General features: G+C 42.4%; 1 protein-coding gene across 6 annotated transcripts in view; it reads right to left on the reverse strand.

Annotated features, from left to right (window-relative positions):
• The window catches only part of ablim2 (actin binding LIM protein family, member 2), a 176,809-nt gene that overhangs the window by 137,326 nt on the left and 11,832 nt on the right, over positions 1-27,651 (reverse strand). For 5 of the 6 annotated variants that reach the window (XM_034165345.1, XM_034165344.1, XM_034165342.1 and 2 more), the window contains exons 1-2: positions 5,958-6,070; positions 883-1,032 (exon numbers count right to left, since the gene is read on the reverse strand). In XM_034165345.1, coding sequence (XP_034021236.1) covers positions 883-1,032; positions 5,958-6,066 — 259 coding nt within the window. In that variant the 5' untranslated portion in view covers positions 6,067-6,070. Of the gene's footprint in view, positions 1-882; positions 1,033-5,957; positions 6,071-27,651 lie in introns of those variants that run through there. The other variant, XM_034165343.1, reaches the window with a different exon arrangement.

Genomic DNA, 27,651 nt, shown 5'->3' on the forward strand with positions numbered 1-27,651 from the left:
AATGTAGTGTATTCTATCAGATGTCAGGAAAACTGTAACGAACACTACATAGGTGAGACTAAGCAACCTTTACACAAAAGGCTATACCAGCACCGCAGAGAGGGTGCCAGTGGACCTCAGTCTGCAGTTCATCTCCACCTTAAAGACACTAACCACACGTTTGAGGACAAGGAAGTTAAAATATTAGCCAGAGAGAAGAAATGGTTTGAGAGAGGGGTCAAGGAGGCATATTTTGTGAAACGTTTGAAACCCAGCCTTAACCGGGGAGGGGGTCTGAGACACGCTTTATCCCCTGTTTACAATGGGGTACTCAGGTCAAAGCAGTTTCAGTCTTTTGTTCATGGTAATGAGTCATTCACATCATCAGGAGAGTCATCAAGGGAGCCATCAAGAAAGGCATCCATCCCATCATTAGGAGGGACAGCTGCCCTGTCATTAGGAGGGTGCTAACTAGAGCACAATAGTTGCTAATTAGAGCTGTTGTTTAGTCACTAGCCTATAGCAGTCGGCCTCTCAGTAGGAAGGGTCTGGTTAGGTTTAAAACTCCAGCTTTTGTTGGCTTCTGTTCATTCGTCTCTACAAGAGTCAGACAGAAGTCAGACAACCAGAGCAAGAATTTTAGCTGAGGAAGCCTCTACGATTTGAAGCAAAATGTCCTCGCGTCAAGCAACCCAGTCCAGTCGAAGATTCAAGCTTCCCTACTCAGTAAACCTGGTTTTTCCAATTATCGGATTACTGAAGTGCATGTAAATGCATCAGACCAGATTAGTTATGTGATTCTTAAGTTTTCATGTAAACATGCTCATTGACTGCAGCGTCTTTTTCTTCGACATGTGAGGCGAGCTGGCAGTGCAAAGGTCAAAGGTTGGTGCCAGCTGTTACCTTTACAGATGAAGCACTTGATGTGGAAATGTTTGTTCTGGACCCGCAGCGCCTCTCCTTTGCAGGGCTTCCCACAGTTCTGACAGGTGACCGGACCTCCTCCTGGTTTCTGCTGGTCCAGAGGGCTGTGGGCAGCCTGCTGCTGGAACACTGCACAACAGACAGACAATCAGACAGACAGACATCATGTGATACCAACTCCTCAACGTATCTACACGGTGACCTAAAGGTCAGACAGGAAATAACACCAATACCTGCACAAGCCCTTCGTCTTTACAGATTTCAATGAAACTGACTGGAGCACTCGAGGACGCGGTTGACAGCAGATCCAAATCAACAGCAGATCCTGACTTTGATCACAGATCTTTAATCCTGATTCTATTGCTTGGGTCATATCTTTGACTATGAGTCAATTAGTCCTCATTACTGGGTTAAAGACAGACAAATGGGCAACGTCAAAGATGGCAAACATCAAAGATAAGTGATGAGGATCAAAGTTCAACCATCAGGATCAAAGACGAGTCATCATGATCACAGGTTAGTAGTCAAGAACAACTGTTTGTGTTCTGGGTTCTGCGTGTACATGTGCGCTCTAAAGAGAACTGTTGGACCTGGGTGGACATGTGCGCTCCAAAGAGGGCTGTTGGACCTGGGTGGATGCGTGTGCTGTCCAAAGAACTTTTGGACCTGGGTGGATGTGTGCACTCTAAAGAGGACTGATGGACCTGGGTGGTCGTGTGCACTCTAAAGAGGACTGATGGACCTGGGTGGTCGTGTGCACTCTAAAGAGGACTGATGGACCTGGGTGGACGTGTGCGCTCTAAAGAAGACTGTTAGACCTGGGTGGACGTATGTGCTGTCCAGAGGACTGTTGGACCTGGGTGAACATGTGCGCTCTAAAGAAGATTGTTGGACCTGGGTGGACATGTGTGCTGTCCAGAGGACTGTTGGACCTGGGTGAACATGTGTGCTCTAAAGAAGATTGTTGGACCTGGGTGGACGTGTTCCTCTCTGAGTGCCGTCCTCGTGCTGAAGACATTTTAACAGCCTGAGGACAGAAAATGTGAGGGAATGTCAGACATCGTCTGATACTTTACAGTTAAAAAAGCCAAAAATAGACACTGGTCTTCAAAACATTTTGTACTGCTTCAATTTCAGAATTATTTGAGGGCTTAAATCCAAAAATATTTCGGTCAACTTTCAGAACATCACAAGGCTCATTTCTTTTTTTAAAAACCGCAAACACAAAGTGTCTGTAAACACACTGAGGTTGGACAGGATTAGAACTAAACTCAGAACTTCCCCAAAGTCCCAACACAGTCCCCCAAAGTCTCAACACAGTCCCCCAAAGTCTCAGAGTCCCAATAGAGTTACCTAAAGTCCCAACAGAGTCTCAACAGAGTCCCCCAAAGACCCAACAGAGTCCCCCAAAGTCTCAACAGAGTCCCCCAAAGTCTCAACAGAGCCCCCCAAAGTCTCAACAGAGCCCCCAAAGTCTCAGCAGAGTCCCCCAAAGTCCCAACAGAGTCCCCCAAAGTCTCAACAGAGTCCCCCAAAGTCTCAACAGTGTCCCCCAAAGTCTCAACAGAGTCCCAACAGAGTCCCCCAAAGTCTCAACACAGTCCCCCAAAGTCTCAGAGTCCCAATAGAGTTACCTAAAGTCCCAACAGAGTCTCAACAGAGTCCCCCAAAGACCCAACAGAGTCCCCCAAAGTCTCAACAGAGTCCCCCAAAGTCTCAACAGAGCCCCCCAAAGTCTCAGCAGAGTCCCCCAAAGTCCCAACAGAGTCCCCCAAAGTCTCAACAGAGTCCCCCAAAGTCTCAACAGTGTCCCCCAAAGTCTCAACAGAGTCCCAACAGAGTCCCCCAAAGTCTCAGCAGAGTCCCCCAAAGTCTCAGAGTCCCCCAAAGTCTCAACAGAGTCCCAATAGAGTCCCCCAAAGTCTCAACAGAGTCCCCCAAAGTCCCAACAGAGTCCCCCAAAGTCTCAACAGAGTCCCAGTAGAGTTCCCCAAAGTCCCAACAGAGTCCCCCAAAGTCCCAACAGAGTCCCCCAAAGTCCCAACAGAGTCCCCCAAAGTCTCAACAGTGTCCCCCAAAGTCTCAACAGAGTCCCCCAAAGTCTCAACAGTGTCCGCCAAAGTCTCAGCAGAGTCCCCCAAAGTCCCAACAGAGTCCCCCAAAGTCCCAACAGAGTCCCCCAAAGTCTCAACAGAGTCCCCCATAGTCCCCCAAAGTCCCAACAGAGTCCCCCAAAGTCCCAACAGAGTCCCCCAAAGTCTCAACAGAGTCCCAATAGAGTCCCCCAAAGTCCCAACAGAGTCCCCCAAAGTCTCAAGAGTCCCCCAAAGTCTCAACAGTGTCCCCCAAAGTCTCAACAGAGTCCCCCAAAGTCTCAACAGTGTCCCCCAAAGTCTCAACAGTGTCCCCCAAAGTCTCAGCAGAGTCCCCCAAAGTCCCAACAGAGTCCCCCAAAGTCCCAACAGAGTCCCCCAAAGTCCCAACAGAGTCCCCCAAAGTCTCAACAGAGTCCCAATAGAGTTCCCCAAAGTCTCAACAGAGTCCCCCAAAGTCTCAACAGAGTCATCCAAGGTCTCAACAGAGTCCCCCAAAGTCTCAACAGAGTCCCCCGCTCGGCTTTGAGTCGCTCGCGCTCGGCTTTGCAGCGGTGGCTGTAGATGCAGCGGGTGGAATTCCCAGCCGTACCTCAGATGCCTTCTCCAGGAGCCCTGTTCCAAAACCTCCTAAAATAGAACATCCCTCATCCCACGGGATCCCATGACGCTTTGCTCCATTCCCATGACGACCCCTGTGCATGAAAGCAAACACTGCAGCATGTACCGCTCTGGTGGCCACGCCCCTCATCACAGGCACGTTAATAAGTCAACATGCACGAGCTGCAGAGGCCTTCCAACATTCCTCAGGGGACGTGGAACCATTTCGGTGCTGCAGTCCAGAAAACTGGAAAGCTCCCAGTTCCTCATGTAGCAACACTGGAACCTCTTCAGTTCTCACAGCTGCTGCTGACAAACACTCTGCACACATGACCTCAGCACTCAGGACTGTCAGCCCAGCCTACCACAGACCCAGGTCCCGGAACGTCCAGCACACAACACCACAACATCTGGGAGGCCATCTGAGGAGATGACCTCTGACCCCACCGTGCTGTCCGTCTCACACACACACAAAGAAAAACCCCTCGTCTGCTGATGACATCATCACACAGTAACACAAACAGCTGAAGCACAAAACAAAAAACAGTCATTAAAAATTTTTATTTCCCTTTAATCTTCAACAACAAAAAACTCTCTTGCTACAAATAAATTTTTATTTTAATTTGTCAAACTTTTTTGTTATTGTGTTGCAAAAATAAATAACTTTGGAATGTTAAAGCCCTCAGGGCACCACCTGGTGTCCAACAAGAGGAAATTAAACCAGATCAAAGTGATGGACTGATTAAATGTCTGTCCTCATTAGACACAAGACAAAGGACGGCTATGTCTCCATCTGTCCATTTGTTCCTGTAACTCACCGAACCTCTGGTTGAATATTGTGAGGAATATTGATAATATTCCTGATTATTATCCGTCCTCAGCACAGCAACAAAAACAAGAGCAATCAGAGATTTCTGACTTCCGCCAATCCAGATCCAGATCACCTCCAAAATGTAATGGGGTCTTCCACGGCCCCAATATCTATATCTATCTGTGGTGCAAATCCGGTGAGAATCCGTGAAGTAGTTTTGACGTAATCCTTCAGAGTCTATATAAAGTGAAGCTTGATCCAGAATCCAGACCCGGATCACCTCCAAAGTTTAATGGGTTCTTTCACAGCCTAATATGTATCTGTGGTGAAAACACAGTCAAAATCTGTTCAATAGTTTTGACGTAATCCTGCTAACAGACAGACCAATAAATAACTAAATGCTGATGATTTTATTACACCCTTGGTGGACGTAATAAATTAAGAATTAAAATAATAAAACGGCAGAAGAGTCAGGTGTTGTGACCAGACAGAGCTGCTCCGGACCTTTATTCTGAAAGGACGCTTTGACAAAGCGTCTCAGGTGGTTGGATTCTGGTGGGCCGGCTGTGATCTGGATGAGGGGCTCGGCATGACCTTCGACCCTTCGAAGGTTCTCAGGACCCAAAGTGGGGAACCCAACCAGTTCTCACGTGGGACTCCAGCAGACCACCAGAGGGTGAAGCGGGTCAGTACCGGTCGTCACCTCGGGAACACCCTAGAATGAAAAACTGACTCTCTGTGGGGGGGTTCTGTTGGAATAACGCAGCCCCCCCCCCCCCAAAAGAAAACTTTCAGTAAATAAATCAAATTTTATAATTAAAACATTGGATTGGCCTTTGTGACACCTATAAAGACAGGATGCACAGTCCAGACTAATTCAAGCCTGGCTTTGGGATTTGTAAATGTGGTTTACAACTGTGGTTAAGACTGCAGCCTCAGTCACTACGGTGACGTCATCAGGTTCAGCAGAGCCAGGCCCCATAAATCCTGGCTTGGGGCCTAACATGGTTCGCTACACCCACTGATCTTCCTGATGTCGCCCTCCTGTGGACGAAACATGATGTTGGGTTAAACGACATCAGTGATCTTTGACAAAAACAATCAACTTGAACTCCGAGGAATCAGTCTGGTTCTGGTTCTGGACCTGGATCAGGCTGTATTTTCCAGTCAGACTCTTTGGGACAGATCACAAACCCGGACCTTCTGGACATGGTCTCGACCCAGAGACCCCGGGCGTGTCTTTGGGTCAGCCCGACCTCATGTTTGAGGCCCAGGATGAACAGAACTGCAGCACGCGCTTTCCTGTGGAGGTGCCGTGGCCTGCAGAGGTCAAAGGTCAGTGTAATAAATCCCGCCTGCAGGAATACCTTCTTGGCGCCTCCCCGTCGCTGTCAGCGAGCCAAATAGCGATGCTGCCAGCGGGAGACCGACACCGGAGCTGCATGTCCGCCACCTCAAACGCGCAGCTGTCGCAGTGATGTCACAGTGCCACTGTTTACAAGCAAACACACACATGTGCACGAGCAAAGGTCGTGATGTGTCAGTGTCACCTTTGTCCCCCGGCACTGTCTGTGATCCGTCTGAGGTCTCTCGTCCAGGACGGTGTCCAGAATATAAACAGAAGCTCCGCCTCCTCCTGCTAACCTGGGTGTGTCCCATTCTTCCAGAACTGAGGAATGAGCCAATCAAAACCTTGCTTCAGTCTCACCGCCACACCTCTCTAATCAATGATTCTGATTAGAGCTGCAGCTATCGATTATTTTAGTAATTGAGTATTCTATCGATTAGTCTGGTGATTAATCGAGTAATCGGATAAAAGTACTTTTGTGTTTTAGTCCAGGGCTCTCCCTATGCAATGGCACAATGTCTCTGAGCCAAAATCTTAGTAAATCAGAAGAGACACGCACATCCAAGACTACGTGTAACAAAGGATCAAAAAAGATAAAAAAAGAGACAAATATCAAAGCAAAAATCTGCACAACCTGAGCGCCTCCATGAAAAAAAGCTTAATTTGGACACAAATAGCAAAATATCTGTGCCAAAATCTTGACATTTTGCTGAAATGGCGATGGGATGTGGTTTCCCCAACTTGTAAAATTTAACCTTTTCTCTTTTTGAAGGTTGGTGTACTGGGTCCCTGCATTTTTATTAAATCCCTCTTTCTCTGCAGTTGAGCAGATGCATTTCAGCTGGAGGTTAAACATTCAAGCCTCACAGTCATAGACAGGGCTGGGTCAGATAAAAACTGCCATTTTTTCCTGTCAAGGTTTTCTCAGACCATACTAAAATCAAAAAAATAAGATTTTGTGCCATCTTGAAATTTGTCCAGAATCCAAGATGGCTGCCAAAAATCTAGATGGCCACCAAGATACATAAAGTTGGTCCTAAGTGGTAGAAACTTGTCTAAAGATCTGTTTTTTCGGCATGATTTGGTGAGTTATGATGAAGGAAATAACAATTAGTGGCTTAAAAATCATAACCAGGCATTTCCATCGTGCAAATCCAAGATGACCGCTGGGCACAGTCCCCTAAACTTCAAAATGTCATATCTCCTGTTCTAGAAGGACTACGACCACACTTCTGGTGTCTATCCATAGGTTTTTATGGTCAAGGAATCCATTTCTGCCAGTATTTTGCAAATCAGATCATACAGTCTATCAGAAAATTCAATATGGCTGCCAAAGCCGTTGCTTTACTATAGTAAATGGTCTAGGACTTGCTTTAAAGCTGATGCAGCAATAATTTGTTATCAAGGAGCATAGTTTGGTGAATTCATATTTTCAATTTAAGGATTTTTGTCCCATTTCTGAGTATTAGATTGGCGGGAAAGCTTGTTATCTCTGATTTGCAAAATCGACACTCCTGGTATGTTAGTTTTTAGTACTAAAATCATCGAAATATCATTTACGAATCTATTATCCAGTTCCTAAAGTTTTATGGCTAATTAACTGGTATATAATCTGTAAAAACTAAAGTTTTTTATAAACAAAATGTATTTTGACCATGCATTTCATGATTTTGTCCAAGGCGGCCAATTTGCAATAGTAACATTTTATAATTGTGTGTCTTTGATTGATCATGGGGCTGCTCTCTCCATTATGTTGATGGGATAAATAACTAAGATTTCTTTGCAGATTGTGTGATGCTGTAATTTTATCAGAGAATGTTGGTGTGGATAAGAAATAGACTTTTGTGAAAGCTACGGCAATGGCAGCAAAACCGTTCTTGAGCCAGGGAGACAGTGAGGAAGAACTGTGCATTCTTTGCAACAGTTGCATTAAAGCAAATGAGAATTTTTCTAAGGTGGCTAAAGATGGACTGAAACTGTACCGGGAGTTAGCAGACAGGTGGTCAAGAGTAGAATGACCTTCAATCTGTTGGCTGCAGCATGATGTTTATGTCCATCTTTTAGGCCCATTTCCATCACGCATTCCAGTCTGACATAAGCATTGTCCTCAGAACATCTCCCAATGCCACCATCACTATATGCATTCTCATCATTTGGCGTAACTGTATTGCAAACAAAGCAGATCTGTTTTTGGTGCAGGGATCCTCTGCGCACTCTATAAGGTGTAGTGCCAGTAACATTATCCACACTTTCCGAGTCTGAACTGTTCACAGCTCCAGAAGGCTGAAGTTTGCTGCACTGACCTTCAATATGTTTCAGTCTAGTTTGAAAATTGATGCGACAGATGTTATGAATGATACTGTCACTGTTTACTGCAGACAGGCGAGGTGCGGCCAGAAGAAATTCAGCATAGGGAGGCTTGGAGCATACCGACAAACTGCTCTCTACTCTTGACCACCTGTCTGCTAACTCCCGGTACAGTTTCAGTCCATCTTTAGCCACCTTAGAAAAATTCTCATTTGCTTTAATGCAACTGTTGCAAAGAATGCACAGTTCTTCCTCACTGTCTCCCTGGCTCAAGAACGGTTTTGCTGCCATTGCCGTAGCTTCCACAAAAGTCTATTTCTTGTCCACACCAACATTCTCTGATAAAATTACAGCATCACACAATCTGCAAAGAAATCTTAGTTATTTATCCCATCAACATAATGGAGAGAGCAGCCCCATGATCAATCAAAGACACACAATTATAAAATGTTACTATTGCAAATTGGTCACCTTGGACAAAATCATGAAATGCATGGTCAAAATACATTTTGTTTATAAAAAACTTTAGTTTTTACAGATTATATACCAGTAAATTAGCCATAAAATTTTGTGAATTGGATAATAGATGTTGGGAAAGTGTAGTGACACAGACCCACAACAGGGGGCGCAAATGAACGGTCAATAGATGAGCCAAAAAGTAACAATTTAATGTTGTGAATGTGCACAACGAACATACAGACAATCACAGAATATCATAACAGTCAATACACAGAGGTGACGTTGTTGTCGTTTTGGCCGTTTGGGGCAGTTTCTCTGTGTGTGCTCAGTTGAGCTGCAGAGAAAACACTCTCCACGGATCAGCCTCCCCATTTTGGCCCTGTGCGTTTCCCTAACAACGTCAGCAGGGGGAGCTGTTGCCCCACAAAGCGCTGCGGCTGTGGAGCGTGGGGAGGGCGGCGCCTTTTCGAACCCGGAAGGGAGAGGGGCGGCGCGTATCCGGTCACGTCCTTCGCCTCGCTCCCGACTGCGTTCCTCCAACCAATTGTCTAACCGTATAACGAGATCGATAAGCCCATCTAAATCCCGCGGTTCCTCCTTAGCTACCAGCTGCTCCTTCAGGACTAACGACAGTCCGTTTATGAAGGCGGCGCGGAGCGCAACGTTATTCCAGCCGGACCTCGCAGCCGCGATGCGGAAGTTGACTGCATAAGCGGCTGCGCTCTCGCGTCCCTGTCTCATTGACAGCAGCACGGTTGAAGCGGTCTCTCCTCTGTTAGGGTGATCAAACACTGTTCTGAACTCCTCCACAAACCCAGTGTATGCTGATAACAACCGTGAGCTCTGTTCCCAGAGCGCCGTAGCCCAGGCGCGTGCTTTACCCCGAAGCAGAGTAATCACATAAGCTATTTTACTAGCATCTGACGCGTACATGACGGGATGTTGTGCGAAGACGAGCGAACACTGCATAAGAAAGTCCGCGCACGTCTCCACACAACCTCCGTACGGCTCAGGAGGGCTTATGTATGCTTCAGGGGATGGTGGGAGGGGTTGTTGAACCACCACTGGAACGTTTATATCCTGCACAGGGTCGGCAGGAGGACGAGCCGCAGCAGCGCCCTGAGCGCTCGCTGCCATCTGTGCGGAGAGAGCCTCCACCCTGCGGTTCAGGAGGATGTTTTGCTCAGTCATTTGATCCAACCGAGCCGTAAAGGCGGTGAGAATGTGCTGCAGCTCACCAATCACGTCTCCTGCAGACGCCTGCACTCCCTGTTCTCCCATTGGTCATTCAACAGCCGGGTGACGCCCCTCGGAGTCCATGACGCTGGCCGAGATATCCTGTTGGGAAAGTGTAGTGACACGGACCCACAACAGGGGGCGCAAATGAACGGTCAATAGATGAGCCAAAAAGTAACAATTTAATGTTGTGAATGTGCACAACGAACATACAGACAATCACAGAATATCACAACAGTCAATACACAGAGGTGACGTGTGGGCAGGCTCGAGGATAGAAGACGTCTGTCCTGAGAAGAGCCGGAACCACACGATTTCCGCCGCCCCAGAACCTGGTGAATACTGGAGCCGCCAAGTCCCGAATTCCCAGGTGATCACCGTCCCCGACTGTCGGATCTGGTACTGCTGGCGAAGAACAAAGACAGTCAAGTGTGGGTGTGTGTACACCCAGTAACAACAACGGTGGGAATGCCACCTCCACCTCTCATTCAATATGTTGCAGCGGTCTCAGCTGAAAAGGAGCGCCATCGTGCACAGCCTCCTCACAAAGGACCGGTTCTCCTGCAAATTCTCACTATAACAGAGTTATAAATCTCACAAAAAGGCTGAGAGTATTACCTCCTATGAAGTATGATATCTCGGCAACGAGGTGGAGATGAAGTCTGGTCTTTATGGAGTGAGATGATGTTGAGTAGATGGGTGACAGCTGTCAAGAGGTAATGAGCGACAGCTGTCACCCCCGGCTGTGTCCATGGCGGCAGCGCCCTCTCGTGCCTGAAGCCCGCACTTCAGGCAGGGCGCCCTCTGGTGGTGGGCCAGCAGTACCTCCTCTTCTGGCGGCCCACACAACAATAGATGCGTAAATGATATTTTGATGATTTTAGTTAGTACTAAAAACTAACATACCAGGAGTGTCAATTTTGCAAATCAGAGATAACAAGCTTTCCCGCCAATCTAATACTCAGAAAAGGGACAAAAATCCTTAAATTGAAAATAATTGCAAAATAATGGTGGAAACGGATTCCTTGACCATAAAAACCTATGGATAAACACCAGAAGTGTGGCCATAGTCCTTCTAGAATAGAAGATATGACACTTTGAAGTTTAGGTTACCGCACTCGGTGGCAATCTTGGATTTGCACGATGGAAATGCCTGGTTATGATTTTTAAGCCACTAATTGTTATTTCCTTTGTTATAACTCACCAAATCATGCCAAAATACCCTGATCTTTAGACAAGTTTCTACCACTTAGGACCAACTTTATCTTGGTGGCCATCTGGATTTTTGGCAGCCATCTTGGATTCTGGACAAATTTCAAGATGGCACAAAATCTTATTTTGATTAGTATGGTCTGAAGTACCGGAATCCATTGAGAAAACCTTGACAGGAAGAAATGGCAGTTTTTACCTGACCCAGCCCTGTCTATCACTTTTTTACCTCCACCAAGGAGGTTATGTTTTCGGTTGCATTTGTTTGTTTGTCTGTCAGCAGGATAACTTAAAAAGTTTTGAACGGATTTTGATGAAATTTTGTGGAGTGGTTGGAAATGACAAGAGGAACAAGTGATTAAATTTTAGTGGTGATCCAGATCACGATCCAGATCCAGGAATTTTTTTAAAGGATTCTTCACCATTGCGGGATAGGGGGAATTTTGACATTCTAGTTTCTAACTCCACAAAAACAAGGCAGAAAGGCTTGAAAAAAATTAGGATGTAACATAGTCAAATGTTTTATCAAACAACAAAGTTTGGTGACGATCGGATCCGGATTCCAGATCTGGTGATCCAGAATATGCAAAAATATAGGGAAAATAGAAAATGTGTCAGTGTGAGATGACAAATGAAGCTAGAGATGCACAACTAACACCAAATTGTAGCTGAATCTGTACTGATTCAGTAAGGTGTCATCAGATTTGATGTAGCTTCAAATGTTATGGAGCTAGATCCAGAAGAAAACCGCCATTACCGAAAAATTGTTTTTATACAATAACTTTTGAACTAATAAAGACATAAAAGTGATTCCAAGTTCTAGTGGTATGTTTTCATGCTCGAAGGAAAGAAAAGTGTATGTATCATAGTTTTGGTTGTAACACTGAATTGTTGAATAGATAGGGAATCTCTTTAGGGTCAGTGACCCTATGGCCTTGTTTAGAGAAGTGTTTCATAAATGTTAAAAAAAAAATCATATATTTGCAGTTTAGTTGAATAATAAATTGAATTTTGTCTCTTATTTGTTTTTGTCTATAAGCACATGCAATATCAATATCAGTGCTCAGATGACAGTAGCTTCTGGGAAAGGTGCAATAAACTGTGATGCCAAGCGCTAAGGATACATGCTACATAGATGAAACTTTTTTTACTACTGAGCAAACATCATTGTTAGACTTTTTTAGGTTCAATGATTCCACGGCGTGTAGATGTTATGGCGTCAGTGACCCCATGGCCTTGGCGGAGGTTTGCACTCTCTGTGTGCTTCTAGTTATTATTATTATTTTAATCAAGTGTTTGTGAAGCGCTGTGCGTTGCCCAAAAAAGCAAAAATTAAAAAGTGAAACACTCAGTGTGAGTCAGCAAACCACAGAAGAAAGAGTGGACTTTTGCTGAGAGGATCTTTCAGAAACTGTCAGTGTAGCCGTGGAAGGAGCTGTGACCCACCCGGCATCTCACACCGGGCAGAGAGAGAGAGAGAGAGAGAGAGAGAGAGAGAGAGACAGCAGCCAGCCGCCAGGCAAACAGCCGCTCCCCATGTAGAGCAGAGAGCAGCCAGCAGACCAAACCGTGTGATTTTTAAAAACAAACACAATGCTTCACTTTAAATGCACAGTCTGTCTATTTCAGATGATCAGCGTGGACCCTCTTTCTCTTAAAAGGCTTAATTTTACTCTGTGTGTCACATTGGAAAGCGGTAGCTTTCGGCGCTAATTTAATTAGCGTTTACATGACTTATGGGCATGCCCTAGTCTGTTTCCATTTTTTTTCCGGGGACATTACAGCGCCACAGACAGGTCTGGCATATGTACTACAACGTTAAATAACGCTTATAAAACATTAAATAACGCTTTTATAAATACATGATTCCAGATTCCAGGCTGATCCATCAACACCAGGCGAACCTGTGTGGCTTTGAGATCACTATTGATCAGCTGATATGTTATCAATACCTGTCTCATGTGGCACCAAGTCTCATGTGGTTCCATCCAGAACCAGAATCCACTGTGTGGACACACTGGATAGAGGTTCAGATCCATGTGGACGGAGTCCAGAGAGGAGAACCGGACCGGAGCACTGAGGAGCCCAAACACTGACGGAGTTCTGACACTAAACACCGTCGTCCAAATAGGCCATGAGACGTGGCCATTTATTTTTCATTTCTGTAGCGCACATCTGGTAACTACTGGGAAATGACTTTTAAAATGTCTTTACCTATCGATACATAATTTCAGCCTGTTACCACTTGAAAAGATTTGCACATTTTCTAGAAAAATTGATTTCATCCAAGAAAAAAAAATCATTCGAATTGATGGCTGATCAATGCCTAGATCGAGGTAGAACCCAGGCTCTTCTGTATATAAATGCACTACAGGTAAGCCCCTGTGTTCGAGGATGAAAACATGGCCGCCTGCTTGATGCGTGAGAGAGAAAACTGACCCACCTTTCGTCAAAAAAGTGACAGCTGCCAATCAAAATCGGCCACGTCACTAAGCCCCGCCCCCTCTATGACGTCATAGCCAATCAGAATCGATGACGTCACTATGTCCCGCCCCTAAGCCCCTCCCCTAGTCCCGCCTCCAAGCCCCGCCCCTTATGACATCACAGCCAATCATAATCGATGACGTCATTATGCCCCGCCCCTAAGCCCCGCCCCTAGTCCCGCCTCCGAGCCCCCGCCCCTTATGACGTCACATCCAATCAGAGTCGATGACGTCAGTATGTCCCGCCCCTAAGCCCCGCCCCCGGCTCCTCCCCTAGTTCCGCCCCTGGCTCCTCCCCTAGCCCCACCCCAAGCTCCTCCCCTAACCCCGGCCAAGCACCGCCTCCAAGCCATACCTCCCCTCCCACCCAGGGTCTAATATTTTAATGTCATTTTATTTCATGAATTAAAGAATGATAAAAAATACCTAGATCTTTTTAATGTATTAAAGAATTAACTAATTCTGAAATAATTAAACATAAATCAGTGTCTATTATTTAATGCCCCTTTAATATTTTTAATTCTTAAATTATTACGTTTCCTTTTCTGTTTTTTAATTCGTAAATTAAAGAAGGGGTACAAATAGCCGTCTCTCGGTTGTAAGTCTTTGCAGCAAGACGGTCAAATACCCACGCATAGAGCTGCTCGCGGAAACATGACCCCACGGCTGTAAAACCTGTTGCAGACGCTGTGTCTGTGTGTGTGCGTGTGTGTGTGTGCGTGTGTGTGTGCGTGTGTGTGCGCGCGTGTGTGTGTGTGTGTGTGTGTGTGTGTGGCGGGACACCCGCTGAGCGGAGATGCTGCCCCGAGGTGATGAACCCGAAGAACAATAAACAATGCTCCTTATCACTCACGCCAAAGGATGTTTCAATAAACAATGCTCCTTATCACTCACGCCAAAGGATGTTTCAATAAACAATGCTCCTTATCACTCACGCCAAAGGATGTTTCAATAAACAATGCTCCTTATCACTCACGCCAAAGGATGTTTCAATAAACAATGCTCCTTATCACTCACGCCAAATGGTGTTTCTTTTAAGATATTACCCGATCATCATGGTGCGCGGGACACCCGCTGATCGGAGATGCCGCCCAGAGGTGATGAAGGCGGAAAAAAACAAAGTTTCTTCTCCGTCACTCCCGGCAGGGTGGCTGGGTGTCAGGCCAGATGGTATTTTTAGAGCAAAAGGTACCAGTAAGTGTTTTTCACAAAAAACCTCGTTTGAAAAACAATTTACCCTTTTCAACAATATTATAGGAAAGAACACAGGCCGTATAAGGTTTAGAATATGTGCTTTATTACATTCATTAAAGTCACACACAGAGAAAAAAGCAATTGTTCATGTTTATTAAACACAGCATACGTGAAGGAAAACATTAAGAAAAAAGTATTTGGTCCACTTACATGAAGAAAAAAAGTATACGTTCATGTTTATTAAACACAACATACGTGAAGGAAAACATTAAGAAAAAAGTACTTGTTCCAGTTACCTGAAGAAAAAAGCATATTTTCATGGTTATTAAACACAAATTTGGTCCACTTACATGAAGAAAAAAGCATACGTCCATGTTTATTAAAGGGTAACCATCAGGCTGTCGCTGTAAATTAGCTGATAGATGATTATTATGTCTCCAGCTGCGTATAATAAACTCAAGTCTGCTCAAAGCCACTTTTCTAAGGCAACAAGTTCGCATATTTTTTTTTGTAAAGTCAACTTATTATATTTTACACATTTTGGGATTCAAACATCAAATCCTTATCTCAACACTTCACGGTAACGTTCACATGCCAGCAGCTTGGATGTTAAGTCCTAAATCTAAACATTTTCTTTGCTCACTTGTATCGCTGCAAGTTCCTGCTTTACCACCTCGTTCTGACCAAGAAACATCTGAAGTGGGTCAAAAAATAACTGAAACTGTTCTTGAAAGCAGCTTTCTCCTGGTTAGTTTTTAATACACCCTGAAGACATCAAGATTCTCTGATCAGATTTCTTGGGAGACTTTCCAAAAGGGAGACATGTATTGTTTTAATATGAAAATCAGCCGTCAGCATTTTATGTCAAGTGTTCCCTGAAAATCACAGATAACTGAATGACGGAGAACTGAAGCAACAACTTTGAAGTTTCAAATAAAACAGGGTTCATCAGCATTTTTTGGTTTATCAGAATCTGAATCAGAACAGCTTTTAATGGCCAAGTATCCACAGAATACATGGAATTTGACTTTGGTTTGAGCCGCACTCTCTCTGTACACTGTAAATGCATGCAAACATACAAACGAATTAAGTTAACCAGACTCAGTTTTCAAGCTGTAGCTTCAAGAAAATTAAGTTGACCTGAATATGATGAATGAACAAAACTATTTTGAGAATTAAGCCGTCACTTGCTGGATGCTCACAGTAAATACATTACTGTAATTTATTTTTTTTCAGTACAGCAAAATAAACAAGTTACTGTAATCTAGATTTTAAGTGTATTTGAGTACTGGACACTCGCAATAATTAAGGTAATCAAATCTGCTTCAAGACAACATAAATTACTCTGTAAGGCAGCAAGTTTGCATTTTTTGATTATTTTCATTTTTAGTAAAGTCATCTTATTATTTTTTACAGTGTATGGCATGTAGAAATACCCTAAACAGCGAATAATCCGCAGTAAAAAATTGTACAACGTGTTTTTAAAAACCGCTTGTAATTATGAACAAACTAGTTTAGCTAACAACTGCTACAGAAAGGTGAACATTTATTAAAATGAATCTGAAATACACGAGTTGACCAACATCAGGAGGGTAAGAGTTCTAATGTTAAAACTCACTGTTGTTACTCCGCTGTTTTATGATTTGTAAAAAGCTGCACCAGGCACTTGAAAGTTGCACATTTCCGACCAATTCTGTCAAAAACATTAACAGCCTGTGAGCCGACACACTGCTGTCAGTGTGACAAGAGGAAAGTGTGTCATGTAGAATCTGTGCATTTGTTCAGAGCGTATAATTATAAATCTCAAGTCGGTTTAACGTGGATAAAGATTTAAATGCGGTTGTTTTGCAGAAGTTCCACTGAAAACACACAGAAGCTGTAATTTTTACAATTCACACGCCGTATCTTTGATAGAAACAGTCGGTGGTCATTTATTGAGAAATCTAACTGGCGGAGGGTTTTACGCTTTAAACGCTTATTTGGTTGTGAAAAGCTCCACAAAAACTTCTACTTTTCGAGCTGATGCTGACTGTTTGCATAAATTTTTGTCTGAGTGGGGAAACGTCTGACATTATATAGCCAATATGTTTTTTTTTTCTTACTTTATGGCCCTTTAAAAACTTTAGTCATATTACTAAATCATTGTTTTTCTTTTTTCTTACCTCATGAAGGCGACTCTCTCTCTCCGGCTCCCCGTGTCGTCTAATAACCCTCTGGGCTTAATTTGTCTTCTTCTTCTCGTTAAACCAGAATAAACTTTTTATGCATCGCAATTATTCTCTCTCAAAAACATTCATTAATACCAGTCCAAAATATCCTCGAACCTCCGGGCATCTTGCAGGAGCGACGGTCACGTCTCGCCACAAACTGAAAGAAAAGATGCGACTTATTAAATATTTAGCCTACACTTTAAAAAAAAAACGTCATGATGTGATTTTTTTCTTCTTACCGTGTAACACGAGTCCGTCCCCGCGGCGCCCTGTTGACGGTTCGACAGACCTCCGTCGGTTAGAACACACCAGCTCCGCGTTATTAACCTGTATTTTTAATATAAATGAGATTTCAGAGGGTTTACTATCTCTGCTGCTGTGTCTGGGGGAAAAAACTTGATTAAACAGCGTTAAATAAACTAACAGAATATCCACAAACTGTAACACAGACCATACTTATTAATGAAATATTTACACTTTAAAAAGTTATGAGCTGATTTTCTTACGTCATAAAGGAGAGTCTGTCCCTGGTGCGTCGTGTCTCTAAATGATCCTCTGGGGTTAATTTGTCAGGCCGAATTCTTCTGCTCCATCAGAATAAACTTTTCTCACCGTGGGGCTCTATATCTAACAAAAAAACATCATTTAAAAATGTTTTTACCGCCGAGGATCTTTTTTTAAAAAAAAAAAAACAGAAGCATTTCTATCAAAAGATTACTTAATTCACTTGCCGTGAAAGACTTTCGCACTCTGAAGAAAAAGAAAACTTCATTCCGAGAGAATGAACGTCTGCTCCGGTCAGCGGCTGGAATGAAGGAAAAACACTGCAGCAGGAGGCGGGACAGAAAACTGGACCAGCCTCCAAAACAAGCTCATTACCCACAGGTATCAGGTTTTATGGTGGACCCAAAAAACACACGTAATCATCGATCAGGGGATTTAACCTGACACCTCGGACCGAGGGACACAGCAGGACCTCATAAAAATATTGCTTCAACCGGGATCTGTGACGCTGGCCCGGTTTGTCAAAAGAGGTGCGACCTTTTGCGCTAAACACCCCAAATACACACACACAGGCACACACTTTTAAGAGCAAATATCCCCAGACCCGCGCGTGTAGTGGTCCCATACTATGAACAAAAGTGGATGGATAGCAAAGTCATGACGGATAATACAGAAATAGTGAACCTTTTAATAGTTGCACTAAAAGAATAAAACGCTACTCACAGGAGAATTAGTTTTCCCAGCTTCAGCCTGTCTTATTCCAGACATGTCAGAAACCACATGAACAAAACATCTACATATCTTTAACACCAAAGAGATTTAAATATATCCGTACATACATATGTACATACTCATATTTTTTCCCATTTCTATTCCCATGTTTCCTTTTTGTGAATATTTACAAATAAAATAAAGGTCACTGCGTGTATTAAATATATATCAGCGCCACCGGGGCGTCGTACCAAGATGTGCTGTCTTTATACACCGAAAATACTATCGCAAACCATGATCTGGTTTCTGATTTTGTGAAAAGATATCGTAATTGCCTTAAGAAAAGGGGTAATACCTCCTGTATCCAGCTACAAGGACCTTCGCACACTTTTAAATGCTGTGACAGCTTGTGTTAACCTTTGATCCTAATTTTTTTTTAATGTTTTTTCACGTGAAAATGTAACCCCTGTCTTGGGACAACCTCCCGATCATACCTTTTAAAGTTTTATCGCGTTTGCACGCTTTAAAACATTGTTATTAAGTACAGAAAGAAGTGTTAATCTTTGATCCTAAATTTTTTTAATGTTTTTTTTCACCTGAAAATGGGTTGGATGTGTGAGAGCGGTCTCCCGATCATACCTTTAAAGTTTTACCGCGTTTGGATAATTTAAAACGTCGTTATTAAGCGCAGAAAGAAGCGTTGACCTTTGACCTTGAATTTTTTATGCGCGTTTTTTTGTGAAAAAATGCTTCTGGTGTGTTGAGAACGCTCTCCCGATCATACCTTTAAAGTTTTACCGCGTTTGGACGTGTTTAAAAATTGTCACGGCTCGTGTTAATCTTTGATCCTAAAATTTTTTTATGTTTTTTTTGCCTGAAAACGGACCGGATGTGTTGAGAGCGGCCTCCCGATCATACCTTTAAAGTTTTATCGCGTATGCACGCGTTTAAATATTGTCCCTCACATAAAACATGTTCAAGCTAAAATATCTAAAAATATTTCTAGTATCCTCAACAAAGCAAAAATATTTATTGAATTACAAAGCTCTACATATTTTATATCATTCACTTGTTTCGCCATATCTGAATTACTGCGTGGACGTTTGAGGCAACATTTACAAATCCTCACTTCGACCATTACCTTTATGATACCTTGTCAGTATTCATGACAGCCAATTAAGCAGTGTCTTTACTATAACCTTGATTAGCAATTTTAATGCGTATTCTTTATTCTATACAACATATAGCCTATTGAAATGATGTAAACTAAGGTGCAGCAATACAAATTCTATGGAAAAGAAGAGACTTACATGATTAATTATAACATTTATTAAAATAAGGGCTTACTTTCATCAATCAGCAACTCCGTCACTACATAAACAGGAAGTTCACCCCTTAAAAGTCAAAATTTAAACACTGCTGACAAGACGAGCGGGAGTAGAGCGTTCTTAGTCACCTATATGAAATTCCACTCAAGATCCATCAGGTTCTTGAGCAGTGTGGCTATTGATGAGATGGCTATTGGCGCATTCCAAACATATGGACATACAGGATTGTTGATAAACAATCACTAGTAATTTGGACAGGATCTTCAGCATCTTCTTTGTCTTTCAGCCGTTCCCATTAGGGGTTGCCACAGCAGATCAATCGTTTCCTTCTCACCCTGTCCTCTGTCACACCAACCACCCGCATGTCCTCCCTCAGCACATCCATGAACCTCCTCTCTGCCCTCCCTCGTTTCCTCCTGCCTGGTGGCTCCATCCTCAGCATCCTTCTCCCTATGGGTCCCTCCTCTGCACGTCCAAACCATCACAATCTCGCCTCTCTGACTCTGTCTCCAAACCATCCCACCTGAGCCGTCCCTCTGATATGTTCATTCCTAATCTTGTCACTCCAAAAGAGGGTTGTTGTTTATAGAAGAAGTGAACCTTCTATCGTTAATTTCATTTCAATTTATGTCATTACAGCACCACGAGAGAGTTGACCATACAATTTAATGTCAAAATGACTGCTGTGAATAGGTCAATTGGAGAAGAAGAGGCTTACTTTTGAAGGAATTCAAGTGTGCTGGCAGCCTCCTCTTGGTACTGTAGTACACTGAAATTACAGCGTCACAGTTACACGCTCTGTCCCATCTGAAATATGAAATTGGAGTTATTTCAGAAAGCATCTTGAAAATATCTCTAATCGGGTTAACATTCATGCTTTGCTGGGATGACTATAACTTCGGCTCATCTGATGCGAATGCGCGAATTCACCAAATACCAAGCAGTGTTATTAGATCATGGGCAGGGTGAGGGTCTTCTCGATGTCAGCCTATGGAAGATGACTATAGGGTACAGAAAATATATACATGCTGTGAGAATATTATTCAATGCAATAAAAATTTAAGAAAGAAGAGAAATAAACTTACGTCTGCAAGAAGGACAAGTCCATCCGTGGGCTCTCTGAAATAGACCATCAGCAGCCGGACCACATGGAGTGTCACCTTAGCATCCTGCAAGAACCATCTGAACATCTTTGTCAGCAGTTTTGCTCGAAAGTATTCCACAATAGCTCTTCATATTCTTCCACGGTGAGTTCCAGGAGACGCAGCGCATGAAGGTTTGTGAGAAGCTCAAAACGAGAATAGGTGCCCCTCTTTTGGCTGAATTTTGACTTTTAAGGGGTGAACTTTCCGTTTATGTAGTGACGGAGTTGCTGATTGATGAAAGTAAGCCCTTATTTTAATAAATGTTATAATTAATCATGTAAGTCTCTTCTTTTCCATAGAATTTGTATTGCTGCACCTTAGTTTACATCATTTCAATAGGCTATATGTTGTATAGAATAAAGAATACGCATTAAAATTGCTAATCAAGGTTATAGTAAAGACACTGCTTAATTGGCTGTCATGAATACTGACAAGGTATCATAAAGGTAATGGTCGAAGTGAGGATTTGTAAATGTTGCCTCAAACGTCCACGCAGTAATTCAGATATGGCGAAACAAGTGAATGATATAAAATATGTAGAGCTTTGTAATTCAATAAATATTTTTGCTTTGTTGAGGGTACTAGAAATATTTTTAGATATTTTAGCTTGAACATGTTTTATGTGAGGGACAATATTTAAACGCGTGCATACGCGATAAAACTTTAAAGGTATGATCGGGAGGCCGCTCTCAACACATCCGGTCCGTTTTCAGGCAAAAAAAACATAAAAAAATTTAGGATCAAAGATTAACACGAGCCGTGACAATTTTTAAACACGTCCAAACGCGGTAAAACTTTAAAGGTATGATCGGGAGAGCGTTCTCAACACACCAGAAGCATTTTTTCACAAAAAAACGCGCATAAAAAATTCAAGGTCAAAGGTCAACGCTTCTTTCTGCGCTTAATAACGACGTTTTAAATTATCCAAACGCGGTAAAACTTTAAAGGTATGATCGGAAGGCCGCTCTCACACATCCAACCCATTTTCAGGTGAAAAAAAACATTAAAAAAATTTAGGATCAAAGATTAACACTTCTTTCTGTACTTAATAACAATGTTTTAAAGCGTGCAAACGCGATAAAACTTTAAAAGGTATGATCGGGAGGTTGTCCCAAGACAGGGGTTACATTTTCACGTGAAAAAACATTAAAAAAAAATTAGGATCAAAGGTTAACACAAGCTGTCACAGCATTTAAAAGTGTGCGAAGGTCCTTGTAGCTGGATACAGGAGGTATTACCCCTTTTCTTAAGGCAATTACGATATCTTTTCACAAAATCAGAAACCAGATCATGGTTTGCGATAGTATTTTCGGTGTATAAAGACAGCACATCTTGGTACGACGCCCCGGTGGCGCTGATATATATTTAATACACGCAGTGACCTTTATTTTATTTGTAAATATTCACAAAAAGGAAACATGGGAATAGAAATGGGAAAAAATATGAGTATGTACATATGTATGTACGGATATATTTAAATCTCTTTGGTGTTAAAGATATGTAGATGTTTTGTTCATGTGGTTTCTGACATGTCTGGAATAAGACAGGCTGAAGCTGGGAAAACTAATTCTCCTGTGAGTAGCGTTTTATTCTTTTAGTGCAACTATTAAAAGGTTCACTATTTCTGTATTATCCGTCATGACTTTGCTATCCATCCACTTTTGTTCATAATATGGGACCACTACACGCGCGGGTCTGGGGATATTTGCTCTTAAAAGTGTGTGCCTGTGTGTGTGTATTTGGGGTGTTTAGCGCAAAAGGTCGCACCTCTTTTGACAAACCGGACCAGCGTCACAGATCCCGTTTGAAGCAATATTTTTCTGAGGTCCTGCTGTGTCCCTCGGTCCGAGGTGTCAGGTTAAATCCCCTGATCGATGATTACGTGTGTTTTTTGGGTCCACCATAAAACCTGATACCTGTGGGTAATGAGCTTGTTTTGGAGGCTGGTCCAGTTTTCTGTCCCGCCTCCTGCTGCAGTGTTTTTCCTTCATTCCAGCCGCTGACCGGAGCAGACGTTCATTCTCTCGGAATGAAGTTTTCTTTTTCTTCAGAGTGCGAAAGTCTTTCACGGCAAGTGAATTAAGTAATCTTTTGATAGAAATGCTTCTGTTTTTTTTTTTTTAAAAAAAGATCCTCGGCGGTAAAAACATTTTTAAATGATGTTTTTTTGTTAGATATAGAGCCCCACGGTGAGAAAAGTTTATTCTGATGGAGCAGAAGAATTCGGCCTGACAAATTAACCCCAGAGGATCATTTAGACGACACGACAGGCCAGGGACAGACTCTCCTTTATGACGTAAGAAAATCAGCTCATAACTTTTTAAAGTGTAAATATTTCATTAATAAGTATGGTCTGTGTTACAGTTTGTGGATATTCTGTTAGGAGTTTATTTAACGCTGTTTAATCAAGTTTTTCCCCCAGACACAGCAGCAGAGATAGTAAACCCTCTGAAATCTCATTTATATTAAAAATACAGGTTAATAACGCGGAGCTGGTGTGTTCTAACCGACGGAGGTCTGTCGAACCGTCAACAGGGCGCCGCGGGGACGGACTCGTGTTACACGGTAAGAAGAAAAAATCACATCATGACGTTTTTTTTTTAAAGTGTAGGCTAAATATTTAATAAGTCACATCTTTTCTTTCAGTTTGTGGCGAGACGTGACCGTCGCTCCTGCAAGATGCCCGGAGGTTCGAGGATATTTTGGACTGATATTAATTAATGTTTTTGACAGAGAATAATTGCGATGCATAAAAAGTTTATTCTGGTTTAACGAGAAGAAGAAGACAAATTAAGCCCAGAGGGTTATTAGACGACACGGGGAGCCGGAGAGAGAGAGTCGCCTTCATGAGGTAAGAAAAAAGAAAAACAATGATTTAGTAATATGACTAAAGTTTTTAAAGGTCCGTAAAGTAAGAAAAAAAACATATTGGCTATATAATGTCAGACGTTTCCCCACTCAGCCAAAAATTTATGCAAACAGTCAGCATCAGCTCGAAAAGTAGAAGTTTTTGTGGAGCTTTTCACAACCAAATAAGCGTTTAAAGCGTAAAACCCTCCGCCAGTTAGATTTCTCAATAAATGACCACCGACTGTTTCTATCAAAGATACGGCGTGTGAATTGTAAAAATTACAGCTTCTGTGTGTTTTCAGTGGAACTTCTGCAAAACAACCGCATTTAAATCTTTATCCACGTTAAAAGGACATGAGATTTATAATTATACGCTCTGAACAAATGCACAGATTCTACATGACACACTTTCCTCTTGTCACACTGACAGCAGTGTGTCGGCTCACAGGCTGTTAATGTTTTTTGACAGAATTGGTCGGAAATGTGCAATTTTCAAGAGCCTGGTGCAGCTTTTTACAAATCATAAAACAGCGGAGTAACAACAGTGAGTTTTAACATTAGAACTCTTACCCTCCTGATGTTGGTCAACTCGTGTATTTCAGATTCATTTTAATAAATGTTCACCTTTCTGTAGCAGTTGTTAGCTAAACTAGTTTGTTCATAATTACAAGCGGTTTTTAAAAACACGTTGTACAATTTTTTACTGCGGATTATTCGCTGTTTAGGGTATTTCTACATGCCATACACTGTAAAAAATAATAAGATGACTTTACTAAAAATGAAAATAATCAAAAAATGCAAACTTGCTGCCTTACAGAGTAATTTATGTTGTCTTGAAGCAGATTTGATTACCTTAATTATTGCGAGTGTCCAGTACTCAAATACACTTAAAATCTAGATTACAGTAACTTGTTTATTTTGCTGTACTGAAAAAAATAAATTACAGTAATGTATTTACTGTGAACATCCAGCAAGTGACGGCTTAATTCTCAAAATAGTTTTGTTCATTCATCATATTCAGGTCAACTTAATTTTCTTGAAGCTACAGCTTGAAAACTGAGTCTGGTTAACTTAATTCGTTTGTATGTTTGCATGCATTTACAGTGTACAGAGAGAGTGCGGCTCAAACCAAAGTCAAATTCCATGTATTCTGTGGATACTTGGCCATTAAAAGCTGTTCTGATTCAGATTCTGATAAACCAAAAAATGCTGATGAACCCTGTTTTATTTGAAACTTCAAAGTTGTTGCTTCAGTTCTCCGTCATTCAGTTATCTGTGATTTTCAGGGAACACTTGACATAAAATGCTGACGGCTGATTTTCATATTAAAACAATAGATGTCTCCCTTTTGGAAAGTCTCCCAAGAAATCTGATCAGAGAATCTTGATGTCTTCAGGGTGTATTAAAAACTAACCAGGAGAAAGCTGCTTTCAAGAACAGTTTCAGTTATTTTTTTGACCCACTTCAGATGTTTCTTGGTCAGAACGAGGTGGTAAAGCAGGAACTTGCAGCGATACAAGTGAGCAAAGAAAATGTTTAGATTTAGGACTTAACATCCAAGCTGCTGGCATGTGAACGTTACCGTGAAGTGTTGAGATAAGGATTTGATGTTTGAATCCCAAAATGTGTAAAATATAATAAGTTGACTTTACAAAAAAAAATATGCGAACTTGTTGCCTTAGAAAAGTGGCTTTGAGCAGACTTGAGTTTATTATACGCAGCTGGAGACATAATAATCATCTATCAGCTAATTTACAGCGACAGCCTGATGGTTACCCTTTAATAAACATGGACGTATGCTTTTTCTTCATGTAAGTGGACCAAATTTGTGTTTAATAACCATGAAAATATGCTTTTTTCTTCAGGTAACTGGAACAAGTACTTTTTTCTTAATGTTTTCCTTCACGTATGTTGTGTTTAATAAACATGAACGTATACTTTTTTTCTTCATGTAAGTGGACCAAATACTTTTTTCTTAATGTTTTCCTTCACGTATGCTGTGTTTAATAAACATGAACAATTGCTTTTTTCTCTGTGTGTGACTTTAATGAATGTAATAAAGCACATATTCTAAACCTTATACGGCCTGTGTTCTTTCCTATAATATTGTTGAAAAGGGTAAATTGTTTTTCAAACGAGGTTTTTTGTGAAAAACACTTACTGGTACCTTTTGCTCTAAAAATACCATCTGGCCTGACACCCAGCCACCCTGCCGGGAGTGACGGAGAAGAAACTTTGTTTTTTTCCGCCTTCATCACCTCTGGGCGGCATCTCCGATCAGCGGGTGTCCCGCGCACCATGATGATCGGGTAATATCTTAAAAGAAACACCATTTGGCGTGAGTGAGAAGGAGCATTGTTTATTGAAACATCCTTTGGCGTGAGTGATAAGGAGCATTGTTTATTGAAACATCCTTTGGCGTGAGTGATAAGGAGCATTGTTTATTGTTCTTCGGGTTCATCACCTCGGGGCAGCATCTCCGCTCAGCGGGTGTCCCGCCACACACACACACACACACACACACACACACACACACACACACACGCACACACACAGACACAGCGTCTGCAACAGGTTTTACAGCCGTGGGGTCATGTTTCCGCGAGCAGCTCTATGCGTGGGTATTTGACCGTCTTGCTGCAAAGACTTACAACCGAGAGACAGCTATTTGTACCCCTTCTTTAATTTACGAATTAAAAAACAGAAAAGGAAACGTAATAATTTAAGAATTAAAAATATTAAAGGGGCATTAAATAATAGACACTGATTTATGTTTAATTATTTCAGAATTAGTTAATTCTTTAATACATTAAAAAGATCTAGGTATTTTTTATCATTCTTTAATTCATGAAATAAAATGACATTAAAATATTAGACCCTGGGTGGGAGGGGAGGTATGGCTTGGAGGCGGTGCTTGGCCGGGGTTAGGGGAGGAGCTTGGGGTGGGGCTAGGGGAGGAGCCAGGGGCGGAACTAGGGGAGGAGCCGGGGGCGGGGCTTAGGGGCGGGACATACTGACGTCATCGACTCTGATTGGATGTGACGTCATAAGGGGCGGGGGCTCGGAGGCGGGACTAGGGGCGGGGCTTAGGGGCGGGGCATAATGACGTCATCGATTATGATTGGCTGTGATGTCATAAGGGGCGGGGCTTGGAGGCGGGACTAGGGGAGGGGCTTAGGGGCGGGACATAGTGACGTCATCGATTCTGATTGGCTATGACGTCATAGAGGGGGCGGGGCTTAGTGACGTGGCCGATTTTGATTGGCAGCTGTCACTTTTTTGACGAAAGGTGGGTCAGTTTTCTCTCTTGCGTGTACTCTGTAGCAGGTGGGAAGCAGTTAATTTCACATTTTTGTGTAAATTATGCTATTTTTCTCAATTCTCAGTAAATAATCAAACTGATGTATATTTCAAGAAAAATGTGATTTTACAAATTGATTCACTGCAAAATAGGTGGTTGCTATGCAGCCACACCCCTTAGCAACAACTTCCCATTAAATTTTTATTTAATTTTTCTAAAAAACGTGCAAGTGTTGTTTGTGGTAACAAGCTGAAATGTGTTCACTATGTTCATCTTCATATAAAACAGGAGGATTTTTTTTAGTTACCAGGTCTACGCTACAAAAATCCTTTTCTAAGAACATTTTAGGGTCTTGTGTCATGCCCTAAAAGGACGTACGAGGAAACCGATCAGAACCAACAGACCCACAAGACATCCAGAACACCCAACATGGCTCAAATGTTGACAAAAGTCTTTTATCTTTTCATGCATATGAATGAAACACAAAAGGTCCTGGGATAAAACCTTGAGGGACACCACAGGTTGGACATGGACAGAGGAAGAAGGAAAACCAGTCTGAGCTGGACCCCCCCCCCCCCCCCCCAAATCATCTGAGAAAAAGAACCACACATCAGTTTCTGGAACCTAAAACTGCAATCAACACAAAGAAACAGAACTTAAAATAAAAACCTGTTCAACAAGAACTTGATAACTTGTACTAGTTAGTGGGGATTCTAGTTAGTCTTCAGCACAGCACTGGGACAATTTGACTTCAGCCAATCACAGTCAGCGTGTGTGTCACTTGATGCAAAGCATGCTGGTCTTTGCAGGACTGATGCTTTTCTGCATTTTTTCCCTCTTCGGTGAAAAACGAAGAAGTGATGACGTGTTTCCCGAGTTTGATTCTGCTGTCATCAGTTTGTTTTTAGTTTAAAAAAAACACACACACAAAGGGGGCGGCGCACACACACACACACACA

The sequence above is a fragment of the Thalassophryne amazonica genome, unplaced genomic scaffold (genome assembly GCF_902500255.1).
Source record: "Thalassophryne amazonica unplaced genomic scaffold, fThaAma1.1, whole genome shotgun sequence".
In the NCBI taxonomy this organism is placed as follows: Eukaryota; Metazoa; Chordata; class Actinopteri; order Batrachoidiformes; family Batrachoididae; genus Thalassophryne; species Thalassophryne amazonica.